Here is a 15,856-nt window from a genome sequence, read left to right on the forward strand (position 1 = left end):
ATCAGCCTTGATCATATCTTTGAAAATGTTGATCCACTATCAGAATGGCTTCATGAGAAAGAGAATCCATTGTTAGATGGTGAAAATGCCGGTGTGTTGCCTGTGGATATCTCTGATGATGAAATGGATGTTGATCAATCTCAACAACAAATTTTGTCTCATTGAAGTTCTAGTTCAACTCCAAGTCAGAGTGGCGATGGACCCGATGGTGGTGGCTTAAGTCCAATTGATGAGGATGATGGATATAGTGGTGATAGAGGTGAAATTAGGTCTTCTAGTCAGTATGGAGGAGAATATGGGGTTGGTACCACTGGTGGACATTTTCGTGACAGATCAGAGTTTGATGGAAATATGTTTCCTGAACCTAGGAGAGATAGAAGTGAACCTAGAGCTCCATCAAAGGGAAAAGGCAAGAAGCATACTTCTATAGGCTCTTCATCTGGTAGGAGATCGAGTTCTAGTAACCTTGGGTATAGTGATTCATCTACTAGAACTCAAGGTTTTTATCCACCAGAACAACCTTCATATTTTCAATCTTCACATGGTTATCCACAACCATATGGTTATTATCCACCATTTCCTAATTATGGTGTGTCATACCAGCCTCAAATGTATCCTCATCCACCAATGTATCACCCACCTTCACCTCACATGTATCCTTCTCCTCAAATATATCCTCCATATCAATTAAATGAAAACCAAGGTGAAAATGTTACTTTTTTTGGATATATTTTTGGACAAAGGCCAAGAGAATCAAGTGAAGAACGCTCCCAAAGTGAAGGTGAAGGATTTGATCTTCCTCGTCATTCGACTAATTGGTGAAAACTAAATCGTACCACTTCATTATTTGTAAGGTATGTTTTTTTTAAAGAAAACTTTTGTTATTATTCTTAATTTTGATTATATTAAAACATTTAAAATAATATATATCTTTAGATAAATGAATGGAGTATATTTTATGAAAAGATAATTAAGAATCGAAGCATGTTAAATTATATATGAAAGTAGAATGAGTGAGAATAAGTGGTAGGAAATAGGAATAATTAATGAAAATAGAATGAGTGAGAATAAGTGGTAGGAAATAGGAATAATTAATGAAAATCTATACATTTATCTATTCATTTTTTCCTTTTACAGTATACAATGTTTATATCTTCACCATCTTCAAAACTGTCAAGAAATATTGAAGACATCTCTCAGGTATGAATTTTCAATTGTTTTATCTATAAAAACTTTCAAACTTATTAAATATGATAAATGTTTAATATTTCCTCTCTTTTTTTTTACTTTGTTATTAGTTAATATAACATTCTTAGAAAATTCGTAAATAAATGTAAGAATAATTAATGATTATAAAAGTTGTGTTCTCATGTCATATTAATAAAGGTTCATAAGTGTTAGAAAACACTCTAAAAATTATTAAAAGTGACTTTTTTATAATTATAATTATAATTACTAAGTTTTACAATAAGTAGTGCGAATTTTAAAAAAATTTACGACCGCGATACCCGCAGTGACCGCAATAGTGTCTGTTATGTCCGCGACCGCGATAAACGCGACACGACCGAAAACGCGACCGCACCGCAATTTAAATCCCTGACTTCTATAGCTGTCCCAGTTTTCTTTATTACTTTCACTCTACGATTTGACAAATCGATTTGGGACTGTAAGTCTCCATTTTTGCAAGCAGCCCATTATTTCTTAAGATCTCCCCATTGTTTTGGCCCTTTCTCACTCTTCTCCATGTAATCAAATTCTCTCTCATCTTCTGCAATTCATTTCATTCATATATATATATAATATTAGCAATCCAAAAAAAAAAAAGATAAATGTACTCTGTTTTTGACATTACCAACTTCTTGAGCTGAAACTGAAGCACAGTAGCATAGAAACAGAGCTGAAACGATGAGAAAAACTGGGACGAAAATGGGTTCAGCTTAAACCCAAACAGAGCGATTCATGGATAAAGTTAAAGCATCAGAAGATAGTGGTTCATGTGCAGCATTTGTAGTGCCAATAAAACCTTGAAAAGGGTTGTAACTAGAAGGAAAGACCAATTTCACTAGAAGCATCTCTCTATCAGTGATAAGATTATAGGAACAAGAGATGCTACGGAGGTTCCAGATATGGCAACTCAAGCCTAGAGGAGAAAAATCATGTGGACCTGGCTCTACAATTCTTTCTGCTTATGTTAAGACTTCCTCATTCAAATCTCTACATGGATCATTAATTTTAGCTAATGTTAATACAGAATGAACCTCAGGAAACTTATCCTTTAGCTATAAATGTGAACTAAAACATTTTCCAGGACTTCTGTTTCATCTTCACTAATGGATGAGAAAACACTCATTTGCCATCTCAGAAAATAAAAAATAAACAACAATTAATAATAAAAATGGATTTACTTTTTTCACAAGCCCGGTCCTATTTAAGGTAAATCTGGGCTCGACCCAATTAATCTATATTTAATTTTTTTAGATTAATTTTTATTTAAAAATAAATTTTTAAAAAATATAATATACTAAATGCACTTAAAAAATATTAAAATAAAAAATTTTTAACACATTCAAAATACATTAAAAAGTATTAATATTAAAATACTACCATAAATATAATAAATGTTTTATTATATTAAAAAATACAAATAAATATAATAAATATTTTATTGTATTAAATATAATTTTTAAAAAATTATATTTTAGGTTGAGTTATTTAGGTGAATAAATTATTGTATTAAATATATAAAATTATTATTTAATTTAATATATTCAGGTCGGAACAGATTAAGTTCACGCCAAAAAAATATTATATAAGGCTCAACCCATATAAAAAATAAATTTTAAATTTTAACTAAACTCATTTTTCGAGTTGTATATTTTGTCGAAAACTCTCTTATTTTTCAGACAAATATTTCGAATAGAGGAATAATTAGACTCATGAGCCGGTGTAATATATTTTAAATTATAATTTATTATTAACAGAAATTATAATTTAAAGGACGAAAATTAAGATTCCTGCAGCTTAAGGTTGAATCATCGGAAATTGGAAAGATTGATTGAGCGAGGTTGTGATGTAGAGGGTGGATCTCTCGCTAAAACGCCTTGTGATCTCCCCAAACAATTTGGCGAGAAAAACCCAAAAAAAAAAAAAAATAGGCATCTATGTCCTTTTAGGACAGCTGTCAAACAAATACAGGATTCTTTTTATATATATTGGTATAGATTAATAGAAACATTCTTCTCTTTCTTTTTCAATCATTCTCTTGTTTTTGTGCCACCCATGTCTCCTTCGGCTTTCAATGCAATACAGAAACTATTCAACTTCATAGCTCTTTTGCTAATCCCAAAATGTAGGCAAAAAGAACACAGGATTTCATTTGCTTCCTCTTTAATTAATGATCTTTTTATATTTAACCCATTTTAAAATATCCCATTCTGCTTCAATTTTCAACCTTCAGAAGCCTTGGGGTTTCTGAATTTTCCCTGGTATTATTGGCTCTTTGATCCTCTCTTCCAAATTTATAATTTGAGGATTTTGAGCTTTGCTTAGAATTCCTTCTTTTATTTTATTTTAATTAGCAATTCACCACTCAAAAACTCCCCATTGTTGCCTTTCAGGTATTGGGTTGATCTTCTATTGCTTGGTCTCTCTTTCATTTAATTGTACCCCTAAGGTGAGTTTACAGTTAAATTTTCTGATGAATTTATTTGCTTTGCATACATTGTGTTGTTTTGTTTCTAATTTTATCTTATTTTTAAACAGATTGGAAATTGAGAATAAATAGGTTTTTTACATAGAGAGAGAGAGAGAGAGAGAGAGAGAGAGAGAGAGAGAGAGAGATGGGGCGTGGAAAATTGGAATTTGGAGTTAGAGTTTGGAAATTTATGGTGGTATCAGTTAAAACAAGTTATAGATTGGTTTGGAATCATCCAATATTTGTTGGTTTGGTTGGTTTTATTATATATTTGTATAGATCTTTTCCTTTCATGTTTTCAATTTTGGTGACTGCATCTCCTGTTTTGGTTTGCACTGCTGTTTTGCTTGGTCTTCTTTTGAGTTTTGGGTCACCAAACATACCCGAAATAGATGAAAAGGAAAAAGAAAAAGAAGAGAAAATTAGTCGTAAAGTTTCACCATTGAAAACTGGAGCTACAGAAGGAAATTATGTAGTTGAGAGAGATGTTGATCATGGTGATTTTGTTGTAGAAAGACATGTAGGTGAGAGGAGGGGTATAGTAGAGAATGCTTATGGGAAAGTTAGTTTGGCTGATAATGAGGTTAGTGAAGTTGAGGAAGACGATAGTTCCATTTCTTATAAGATGTTAGTTGATGAGCGTATGGGTATTGATTGCGACAATGGAGTCATTCAGGGAATGTCGAATGATTTGTTGTCCCAGAAGAGGGAAATTCTGCCGGAGATGCTGGGGAGTGAAGATGTATTTAGTAAGAGGGAGCCTGTGGCAGATGGGGTACGTGATAGGAATCTTGAAGTGGACCATAGTAAATTTGCAGGAGCTTTCAGTGATGTACTAAAGGGTGATGAATTGGAATCTTCTCTCATGTCATCTTGGAAACACGATGTGGCCAATGAGGATGATGATGATGATAAATATTTGGATTCTGGTTCTGATGGCACTGAGAATTCCTCTCCTGATGTTTCGGTGACAGATATAATCCCGGCGCTTGATGAGTTGCATCCGCTTTTAGGCTCAGAAGCACCACAGCCTGCTCTATTATCAGTTGATTGTTCGGATGCTGTGTCAGAGAGGTCCCATGGTAGTAGTAATGGAAGTGTTGATTCATATGAGTTAGAGAACCAGAGGGAGGAAGAGGGAAAAGGATCAAAGACAGATAATGAGGATGAAAGTAAATCTGCAATTAAATGGACAGAGGATGATCAGAAGAATCTCATTGACTTAGGGACTTCAGAGCTTGAAAGAAACCAACGATTGGAGACTCTTATTGCAAGGAGAAGAGCACATAAAAACATGAGGTCAATGAATGAGAAAAATCTGATAGACTTAGATGGTGCTAATATTCCCTCACACATCACAGCGATTTCTACAAGACAAAACCCGTTTGAACTTCCTTATGATCCCTGTGAAGACCTAGGATTACCTCCCATTCCAGGGTCTGCCCCATCCATTTCACGGCCAAGAAACCCTTTTGATCTTCCTTGTGACTCAAGCCAGGAAAAACCTGATCCTGAAGGAGTCAATTTCCAAGAAGATTTTTCAGGTTTTAGTCAAAGGGAAACTGTTCCCCAAAGAGAATCCATGTTTCGGAGACATGAAAGCTTCCATGTGGGACCATCATCTTTTGTCGTTCCAAGACAGGAGCTTAACTGGAAACCTTATTTTGTTCCAGAGCGGTTAGTAACAGAAGGAGCCTCATTCCAGAGGCAGTCAAGTGAAGCTAGTGAGTTGAAGATGAGTTCTGTTCCTGATACGGAATCAGTCAGTTCAATTCTGGATGAGGACAAGCAGCCAAATGTTTCTCAAGAAACTGAACCAATCTTGAATGAAGATCATTCTTCTGTCCATGATGAACAAGAAAGCCAATCATCTGGGGAAGTTGAGTCTGTTAATATTCTCCTAGCTGAGAATAGAGATGTTAATCATGATGTGGTTGAGATCATTTTGGGAGATGGAGAAAATCAGCTGGGAACGGAATCAAATTTGTCTGGAGCTACACCAATTTCTCTTATGGAATTCAATTCCAGTGAAATTCATTCTAGAACAGAGATGGTTACAGAGGATTCTAGCAGTAGCTCAAGTTCGTCGTCGTCGTCGTCATCATCATCTTCATCAGAGACAGATGAAGAGATATCTGATGTCAAGGAAGAAGGTTTTGCAAGTTTTGAACCCAGAGATCATGAAACTGAAGAATTTGGCTTTTCTATGCAACCTTCATTTGAGGAATCAGAGTCCCATTCTACGAGTAGGGCGGTGGATGATAATCAACGTAGGGAGCCTGTTTATGATTCTAGTCCTCCATCGCTCGAGAAATTCCTCTCATTTTCGTCTGTCCCTTCTAACACACTAGCTGAGATATCTAAAATGGTTTCGCCCTTGATGCTGGTTGAGTCTACTGATGAGGGACTGAAAAGGCATGGCGAAACAACTGAGCCAAGTACTACTACTTTCCAAGAAATGCATGCAGCATCTTCGGATTTATGTAGTGAAAATGAACGAAGAGCAACAGATATGCTGGAGAACAGTACACATGTTGTTAAATCTGTGGATTCACCACGGGTTTCTTCAAGTTCTTCTGATCATAATGTGGTTGAATATTTTTCGACAGATGCTGGGTCATCATCTTCAGATGAGGAATTGGGGAAGGATGTAGGTAGGCTTGCAATTGATAAGGAAAACACTCAGCTTGAGCAAGTTCATATCTCTAGTTCATCAGAGGGCAGTTTTATGCCTAAGGAAGACCAAATGCATTCATCAAACTCTGTTGCAAGTCTTGATGTTGATCACCACCATTATAAGAGTGGGGAGTTGTCTTCCACAGGTTTGACTCATGAGCATACGCCTTCCGGTGATGCAAGTTCGTCCACAGCAGCGGGATCAGGTCATGTATCGGTCGCTCAAGTTTCACAAGTTCATTCTTCAAAGGCTAACATCAGGGAGGAGCATAAAAAGGAATCTAAAATGGATCAAGCCCAATCACCAAGTTCTGACTCAGGAATTGATGCTGGTCTCAACCGTGGTATAACCGCGGAGGAAATTTCTTCAGAATCTAGTTATCAAGATGTGCCTTATAGAGAAGGTTCTTCACCAGAATCAGATAAACAGCTGTTGTGGTATGATACAGATATGGATGAACATGATAAGATCAAGGTAAGTTATGCAAGATGAACGACTTCTATCAACTGTCTTTCAAATTCCGTCTTCAATAATTTATTTCATTTAATTAATACCAGATGCTTTTCTTGGACTCGTAAGATCAAGTTCTCCCTGCCTTTTTCTTTCTTCTTTGCGAGCTCAGAGTTTGGTAGGAGCAAAATGATAATCTATCCTCCCCCTCCCCCTTATTTTTCTGTTTCTTTCTTTATCTACAAAAGAAGTGATGGCTGTACACAAATAACCTTTAATCCTAGATATTCCAGCTCAAGGAAAGAGTTGACTTGAAAGCAATGATATTTTTGTGTCAAATAGTGATGTTGAAATAGTTAATTAAATATGCATGATTTGATACTTATATATTTACGGCTAATTAGGATTTCTTTGCGAGGTGGTTGATTTTCCCAGTATAAGATGTTTATATTGCATGTATGCTTAAATACTGTGGCTTTCACATGCGCACTTTTCATTCTCCACTAGTGAGCTTGGACAACATGGTAATACGGTTCCCTGCATTGCAGTCAATGTATCTTAAACTTTACAGTATTTGGGTGTCCTTGTGTGACTACGTGGTGTAATTATATTAAATTGCTGATATTGAAACTAAATGGAACGACTCTGATTGAGGAAATTAGTTCACCTGAGGGATCTCATATTGCCTATTCTGAATGTATGTTGTTACAGGAAGATATGAAGGCGAAGACTAATGCAGTGCTGCCAGTTCTTGAAGCAAGATCAGCAGAAGAAATTTATTTGGCTTTTAAGCAACTTCATGAAGGAGTCGACATTGAGGAAGTAACTGTTCTGAGTATGATCGAGAAACCGCCAGATCATGGAGGTAACAAATCAAAATTACCTGTTTTCGAGGCAAGGTCTCTGGAGGATATACATAAAGCTGTTCGACAACTTCCGGAATCTAATCCAGCTGAGCCGCCACATTCTTCAGGCTCAAAGAATGAATCATCAAAAGATACGAAAACTGAGACTAATGTGGTGCTGCCTATTCTTGAAGCAAGATCAGCCGAAGATATTGATTTGACTTTTAAGCAACTTCATGAAGGAGTCGACGTTGAGGAAGTCATTGTTCCAAGTATGATCGAGAAACTGACAGATCATGGAGATATCAAATCAAAATTACCTATTGTTGAGGCAAGGTCTCTGGAGGATATACATAAAGCTGTTCGACAACTTCCGGAATCTAATCCAGCTGAGCCGCCGCATTCTTCAGGCTTAAGGAATGAATCATCAACAGATACGAATACTGAGACTAATGTGGTGCTTCCAGTTCTTGAAACAAGGTCAGCAGAAGATATTGATTTGGCTTTTAAGCAACTTCATGAAGGAGTCAATGTTCCGAGTATGATTGAGAAACTGCCAGATCTTGGAGATAACAAATCAAAATTACCTGTTGTTGAGGCAAGATCTCTGGAGGATTTAGACAAATCTATTCAACAACTTGCGAAACCTAATCCAGCATATTCTTCAGGCTCAAGGAATGAATCATCAAAAGATGCGAAGACCGAGACTAATGTGGTGCTGCCAGTTCTTGAAGCAAGATCAGCCGAAGATATTGATTTGGCTTTTAAGCAACTTCATGAAGGAGTGGACATTGAGGAAGTAATTGTTCCGAGTATGATTGAGAAACTGCCAGACCATGGAGATAACAAATCAAAATTACGTGTTGTCAAGGCAAGATCTCTGGAGGACATAGACAAAGCTATCCAACAACTTCCGAAATCTAATCCAGCTGAGCTGCCACATTCTTCAGTTTCAAGGAATGAACCATCAAAAGATATGAAGACTGAGACTAATGTGGTGCTGCCAGTTCTTGAAGCAAGATCAGCAGAAGATATTGATTTGGCTTTTAAGCAACTGCATGAAGGAGCTGATGTTGAGGAAGTAATTGTTCCAAGTATGATTGTGGAACCACAGGATGACACAGATAACAAATCAAAATTACCTGTTGTGGAGGCAAGATCTCTGAAGGAATTACATAATGCTGTCCAACAAGGCCTGGAATCTGATCCAGCTAAGCTGCCACATTCTTCAGGTGTAAACAATGCTGGTGGATCAAGACCTTGAAGGTAAGAAGGCAAAAACTCATGACTCAAGTTCCAGCTCTAGCTCTAGTTCCAGTGATAATGAATGAAAGCAACAAAACATAGTTCAGAAAGTTAGAAGAGAGTTTTGTGGTTTCAGTTTTCTTCTAACCCTCCTTTTTGGAGATGAGATTTTGGGTTTTCTAGCTTGGTTACCATAATGTTTTTGATTAATGGTAGTCAAAGTTTTGTTGAATTTAAGTAAGGGAGTTAATTGATTTTGATCCTTTATTTATGTGAAATTATATGAATATTTGTTATGCAAGTGATGCAGGTTTCAATTCTATCATATTGTCATACTGTTGCTTTCTCATTTTTTTTTTTGTCTCTCCTTCCAAAATGTACATGTATACTGTTATATCACATACCACTATTTTATCATAATATTTGCAACTTCTTTCTAAATTCCGACTTGTTTCTTGTAAGCAAACTTGATACCGAACCCAAAGAGAGAGAACTATTGATTTTACCTTCTCTCAAGTTAGTTATCTTAGTTTTTAAGGACGACAGTAGACCACATATCTTTAATTTTTGTAAAAATAGAAATTAAATTTGCAAATCCATTTATTATCCGCATTAAATTTAAGTAATAGTATCCAAATTATTTGCTGAATATTCGAATCAATTAAATACTTGCATTTAGTAATTATAAAAAAAATACTTTTTAAATAAAGGTTTTTAAAAGCAAAGCAAATAATAGATTCATATATCCAAATCTGCTGTTTGCAAAAGTATAGTAAATTTGAATATCCATAATCCGATTATGCAAAAGTATATGATTTTGAATAATAGATTAATATTTGCATCTTAATTAAAACATTCAAATTCAAAAATCATCCGACACTATCCCTGAGTTTTTCCATGGTACAGACTACTTGGTTCAAATTGTGCTAGAAAGTTTTAGTAATTTGAGGTATGTTCCGACTCAATTCAATTTGAGTTATTGTTCACAATAATAAAAAAAATTATTTAGAAATATATGAACATAAAAGAAAACTTTTGTAACATTTGAATGTGTAAAATGAATTTCCATGTCCAATTCATGAACACTAAGCAACTTTAATCCTGTCTTTTCCGTTAGGAAAGGGTAAAAAATTGCTAGCTTCATATTAGAAGGCTTTTACAGCTCCAATTCTGTTGGCCATTTTATGAGAGATACTCCAAGTCCACAGGCAAAACTTTACCAGATTTCATTACATGTTATGGTTTGAAAACTGTGCCTGAAACTTATTTGGACAAGAGTATGGCTGTATAGGGATATGATCCTTTAATGATGTGAAAAGAATTTATAAATTATATCTATGATGGATACATACCAACCTTCAACACTCTCAAGTCCGGTGACATTGGTCATATGTAAAGCATCAGGACATATAACTTATACTCCAAATCAGCCAATTTGAATGACGCATATCAGCTCATCCAACAAGATTAATCAGTTCACTACCACTTAAATCTCTGATACTTTGACCATTTTGAACAGATTCAGGCTTGAACTTTCTGGGAGAGATCAAGTTTATATCAGTGGAGGCTAGGTTTTATGACATTTGGAAAGAGATCTCACTATGTGGTCGGATCAACAGAGCATGAAATTTTAACAAGTATTTACATTGAGACAGTCAACAATCAAACAAAAGCATGCTAAGAGGAATTCTACCCCATTCTGTTGAACATGCACTTAGAAATCAGTTCGATATCTACGCTATGCAAACCTTAGTGGATAACTCCAAAATGAATCTATATATAATGTCAGTACAGAAAACAAAGAGACAAGAAATGAACTATGGCCGTATGGTCCTACTGCTTTTGCTTTTTCTGTGCCGGCTCTGAGGAAGTCCCAGTCTGCCAAATAAAAAGACAAAAACAAACTAGGTATAATGTTCCTCAAGAATATCCCAATAAGAGACAGAAATGAACAAGAATTTAAGATTCCAAATAAAATCTTTACATGCAAGGTGGTAAATAAAAGGAGTAGAGCATAGCTAATGGACTTTAAAACGAAAAGCATAACAAGAAGAATGCAACAGCACTCAAGGCACACCTTGAACACCCAAATACCAATTTCCTACTCCTCCAAACTCTTACTAATAATAATGACCATAATGTTTCGGTCCATAATAAGATACAAAAGGGCATTCTTACCATGTTTGAAAGTTGTTCGCTGATGTAAGTCAATGATCTCAACAGAGCTTCAATTGTGTCTTTAGTCAGCTGAAATTTCACTTCTCTCTCTCCTGAAGGAGACTTGATATAATCTTGAAGCTGCCCGCAGGGATGAGAAAAGAAATAAGTCATTAACCACTTGTAAGAAATAAGAATTTACCAACTTAAATGGATGAGAAACTTGATTGTGGCAAAGAAATTCTCATTAGAAGAAAGGCCTCATTCATCAAAGAACCAAAATAATTATTTCAATGACACAGGTGATGCGGGAGCTTAATTTTAAAATATTTTATTTTATTTTATTTTATTATTTCAGTTTATTTTATAATATTTAGTTTAAAGTATTAGGTATCTTTTTTGGATAGCTAGATTATTATTTCTTGAGGTTAAGTCTAGGATTAATAATAAAACTTTATTTGAAAGAAAGTCTAGTTACTTTGCTTGCAATGAAGTCTATTCAATATATGCTGTAACAGATTTACAGAAACAGTTTTTTTTTTTTTTCTGATTATTTTCCTTTCAATTAATAAGAAACTTAGAGGCTTTCTATAACACTAAGTTCTCTAGTGTTCAATATTCTCTCTTAACCACATCACCAGGATTTGTAGCTGGCCTTTGTTTTAAGAGCATGGATACCCTTCCTACAAAGTAACACACAATTAGGAGAATTTATGCATAATAAACAGGATTTACTCCTTGCTTTCTTGGCAAAATAAAATTGACAATGTTCTACATTTACCATCTCCAATTATCATAGCAAAAAAGTCGGAAAAATGGTATACAACATGCAAAAGTCTCAACCTATCAGGCTTAGCAAAAAAATAAGCCCAAACCAAAATGTAAGACCAGAGTCTTCATTAAGAGAGCCCAACCAATTTGATGTAGTAAATGAGCAATTGGCCAAGTACTATGGATCAAACAATTTAAAGGGAGCAAGTAATGGTAACCAGCAGTAAATAAGCATTTATTAACCAATCCTATATCCTCCGTTGTGTATTCTTATATCTAAAGTTGGAATGAAAATTCACACAAGAATCAAAATGGTCCCAATCAATAAAATCAAAGCGTACCAGCCTAATGAAGACCTTAATCGGACACTATTTATGTGCATTTAGAGCAGCAGCTGACACCTTATATTGTCCTAAAGCTGATTAGTAAGAACAAGGAAAGGTAGGAAGAAGGACATTAGAATTTTTTTCCCTTTTCTATTTTCCCCTTCTTGGATGTGGAGTAGCTGGAAGGAGAGGCATAGAAAAGCATTTCCATAAACATAGGACAGACTCCAGAGCATGTTTTTATCTGGTCATAACAACATGAAACTTATTTTGTCGATTTTCCCAGTGCTCTTAAAGTCTAAGCATCATTAATTCTCTAATAATTCTTGTTACTCTTTCACTAGAAGTTAATAATAGCACATAGAATTTTGGAAGAACATTATGTCTCTGTGTTGGCGACATGTAAAATGTTCCTCAAATAAGTTCTTTCTGAATATCAGAAAAAGGGAACCATTCTGGTGTTCACAATGATGGAGTCTAGATGGTTGTTGCCATACACGATTCACATACCTTAAGATGGATAATAGCTGCTTTATTGGCTGGCGCTGAGTTGAGATTCTCCATGGTCCATGTCATTGACTTAAGCCGGGGTAAAACTTCCTATAACCAAATTAAATAAGACACATCAAGAAATATATAAAATGAGCCAGAAAGAAATAAAGTGTGATAGCTAATTCATTTACATATTTTTGGCTTAAGAAATCTGATGTGGTTTAAGGAGAAAACAACAATAATCAATAGAATTAGGGTGAACAAACGATATTAGTTAAATGGCAGAAAGAGGGTAATAAGCATTCCAATAAAGCTAATTAAGTCTCAATCAAGAATTGAACCCAAGTAGGAAACTCAGACCAGCTGCCATATCAAAAGAAATAGCATTCTTACATTCATGTGTGTACAGGCAAGTCAGAACTTTCAACTATTTGAGAAAGGAGACGAATATACCTTTAACCAAAATAAATTCTACCGAACTCCTTTCCTTAACACAAAGATAACTTTTAATAAGAAGCATGTGTTTGATTTAGACTAATTGAGGATTAATGGTAATGTGGGGGAAAAGTTGCTGCACAAATTTCATCATTGCAAGGAAAGAGACAGTAATCCAAGAGGTAGCTGGAAAAGGGAGATGATTAGTTGACGAGTACAAATACATGAAATGATATGAACATTAACTAATTATATTTAGATTTATTGAAGAAGAAACTAAAGAACAAATAAGAAGTTTTATATACCAGATTGTCTGGAGGACCAGCATCCTGTTGCATTAGCAAGGGAGCCAGGCGAAAACCAGCTGCATCAGCAATGATTGGTGAAGCCCCAAAATCACCAAGATTAGTGCTGGTACTAGGATCATCTTGACGAGGCCACAAGGAATTTGGAATATCAGAAGATGGCAATGGTGTGAAAGATGGTGGTGTGTTTGCCTTTATCTGACAGGAAACACTGGTCCTTGGCAATGAATGTGGATGCTGGAAAAGATGAATATCAACAAGGCATCACAACCAAAAAATTAAATAAGATGAGAATTAGGAGGGGGGGGTTGGGAGAAGAATAACCATTACATTACCTTGCAAAACCGGCTTTCAATAGATATTGTAAACAGTCTAAAACTATTAATTAGAGTATATTACATTTACATCAGAAAGCTTAGCTATAAAAATCACTCTCATCTTTTAAGAAAAATATTTCCTAAACCTTTTCGGGACAAATTGCAACATCCTAGATCTTTTGGATTTGTGTGAAAGTAACAAGCCATTAATAAATCAATAATATAGCCTCTACATACATTGAATAAAAGGTTTTGAATTCAATTTGAATAACTATCACAAAGATCCTCAAGGTGAAACACTTATTGCAGCTTGTAACGACCCCTGAATATAACAGCTGTGTAAAAGTAACAAGTCGCTAACGAATCAGCTTGTATGTCCCCAATTCACATTGACTGTAAGGCACTGAATTCTGTTTAAACCACAATCATAAGTTGCCTAAATATTGCAAACAATATTAATAATAAATAACAACACCCAAATCACCAACTCGCATTAGCATAGCAGTAAACAGGCATGTAGATTTTTATTTATTTTTTTGAACAATTATGAAATAAGTTACTACTTACCTGTTCTTTTGCTAGTTCTTCCTTCCATTGACTCTGATATTTCTGCAACAATAGAACCAGAAGACTTTGCAAATCAAGTGACAAATCAGGCGGAAACAGCTTCAAAAGATCATCGCCATTGAAATTTTCATGTACAGATTTCCTGATAAGCAATCGAAGGCATGCCAATACCTATTCACCACATTTTTCGACATATTATTATTCAAGTATCAATTATCACTACAACATCAAGAAAAGAAAATCATTTATCAATTGCAATAAGCCTATAATCTAATTTAGTCTCCGGTAGATTATCACTTCACATTTTCAAAAAGAAAAAAAAAATCAAAAGCAAGAAGTTAAAAGTAAAGTGTATATTTAGTTATAAAAATAAATAATAATAGCAAAAATAACAAACAATTTTAAAACGCGGAATCCTTTTAATGTTTAACTTCCAAGTTTCAAGGTTTAACACTTCAAACAAAAACTACACTAAAACAAAGAAAAGAAAGAAGCGTGTTTGGTTGCAGAGAAAGTGCGAAGGAAAAAAAGAAGGAAAATTACAGGGTCGAGGTCGGGAAGGGAAGGGAGCGAAAGGAGAGATTGAAACCGAGACTTGTCGGGCGGGCGAAGACCGGACCTTCGTGTTTTCCATAGTGTTGTTAAAATTTGGTCAAGAATTTGCTCTACAGATGAAAGCTTGTGCAGTTGAAGATACAACGTGTCTTCCGCCATTTTTCTTTTCTTTTCCTTTTTTCCCCGTCGTCTTGGCTTCAGGTTATGAGGTTCAAACGACATGTTTAGGACTTGACCCGTTCTTATTCGGGTGGGTAACATTGTATCCGAATACCAAGTTCTTGGGCTTAATCCAATCAAACAGACTCTATTTGATTCTTTTTCTTTTTCAAAAAAAATCCCGGAAAAACTATAGATATGATTTAATTATTAAAATTCAAAATTTTTAAATTTTTTAATAAAAGTAAGGGTAAATTACATCATTAGTCACAAACTATGAGTAAATTATCGTTTTAGTCACTTAACAAAAAAAGTTACAATTTGGTCACTAAACTATTCAAAAGTTTTCATTTAAGTCATTTGGGCTATTAAAATTGATGTTATATAGTTTTCTCTATTCGCACTACATGCACCAATCGAAAGCTCTCTTTCTCCTTTTCTTCTACAATTTAGTTTTCTTTTCATTAAACAATTTTGGATATCACAAATCTGCAAACCAAAATTCAAATAACTTTTTTCTGCAATCTTCAACACTAACTGTCAGATTGACTCAGATTTAACGTATGTTTTTCTACTCGTCGATGGATACTGATTCATTATACCAATCATCGAATCGTCGTTTAGAGCGTTGGCGAAACATTTAAGAAAATCTTAACAAACTAGTGACTTAAATAAAAAATTTTGAATAGCTCAATGACTTAAATGAAAACTTTCGAATAGTTCAGTGACCAAAACAAAAACTTAACTATAGGTTAGTGACTAATGGTGTAGTTTACCCTAAAAAGTAAAAGCACGCAGATTAACCTACGTGAGATTCATTCTTCTCAAACCCATGCCATTTTCATCATCTTGTAACAGTTG

General features: G+C 34.8%; 2 protein-coding genes and 1 long non-coding RNA gene across 5 annotated transcripts; 1 reads left to right on the forward strand and 2 right to left on the reverse strand.

Moving 5' to 3' along the window:
• Positions 1–1,416: 1,416 nt before the first annotated feature.
• Positions 1,417–2,360, reverse strand: LOC121223131 (uncharacterized). The gene is made up of 2 exons (XR_005920549.1): positions 1,853–2,360; positions 1,417–1,768 (listed from the first exon to the last, which is right to left on the reverse strand). It is a non-coding gene; the product is annotated as an uncharacterized lncRNA (long non-coding RNA).
• Positions 2,361–3,018: 658 nt separating this feature from the next.
• On the forward strand, positions 3,019–9,231 carry LOC107913698 (probable GPI-anchored adhesin-like protein PGA55). Of its 2 annotated transcripts, none has more exons than XM_041104201.1 (4): positions 3,019–3,485; positions 3,618–3,673; positions 3,763–6,845; positions 7,533–9,231. In XM_041104201.1, the coding sequence occupies exons 3-4, from the start codon at positions 3,840–3,842 to the stop codon at positions 8,928–8,930; spliced, it is 4,404 nt and encodes a 1,467-aa protein (XP_040960135.1). In that variant the 5' UTR covers positions 3,019–3,485; positions 3,618–3,673; positions 3,763–3,839; the 3' UTR covers positions 8,931–9,231. The 2 variants fall into 2 exon arrangements, with proteins under 2 accessions (XP_040960135.1, XP_040960136.1); XM_041104202.1 differs by having other exon boundaries at positions 3,024–3,349.
• A 1,305-nt stretch (positions 9,232–10,536) lies between these two features.
• LOC107913699 (protein FAR1-RELATED SEQUENCE 3) lies at positions 10,537–15,114 on the reverse strand. Of its 2 annotated transcripts, none has more exons than XM_016842361.2 (6): positions 14,825–15,114; positions 14,282–14,452; positions 13,398–13,634; positions 12,676–12,765; positions 11,090–11,209; positions 10,537–10,789 (listed from the first exon to the last, which is right to left on the reverse strand). In XM_016842361.2, the coding sequence occupies exons 1-6, from the start codon at positions 15,095–15,097 to the stop codon at positions 10,745–10,747; spliced, it is 936 nt and encodes a 311-aa protein (XP_016697850.2). In that variant the 5' UTR covers positions 15,098–15,114; the 3' UTR covers positions 10,537–10,744. The 2 variants fall into 2 exon arrangements, with proteins under 2 accessions (XP_016697850.2, XP_040960138.1); XM_041104204.1 differs by having other exon boundaries at positions 14,282–14,323; positions 14,825–15,054.
• Between the last annotated feature and the right edge of the window lie 742 nt (positions 15,115–15,856).

This window comes from Gossypium hirsutum, chromosome D11 (assembly GCF_007990345.1).
Source record: "Gossypium hirsutum isolate 1008001.06 chromosome D11, Gossypium_hirsutum_v2.1, whole genome shotgun sequence".
NCBI lineage: Eukaryota > Viridiplantae > Streptophyta > Magnoliopsida > Malvales > Malvaceae > Gossypium > Gossypium hirsutum.

Coding starts and splice junctions, on each gene's coding strand:
- LOC107913699 (XM_016842361.2), bottom strand. CDS start 15,097: ATGTTACCCACCCGAATAAGAACGGGTCAAGTCCTAAACATGTCGTTT. Junction 13,635..14,281: donor AAGAACTAGCAAAAGAACAG/GTAAGTAGTAAC, acceptor CATCTTTTCCAG/CATCCACATTCATTGCCAAG. Junction 12,766..13,397: donor CTGGTCCTCCAGACAATCTG/GTATATAAAACT, acceptor ATTTGGTTATAG/GAAGTTTTACCCCGGCTTAA.
- LOC107913698 (XM_041104201.1), top strand. CDS start 3,840: ATGGGGCGTGGAAAATTGGAATTTGGAGTTAGAGTTTGGAAATTTATG. Junction 6,846..7,532: donor ATGAACATGATAAGATCAAG/GTAAGTTATGCA, acceptor ATGTTGTTACAG/GAAGATATGAAGGCGAAGAC.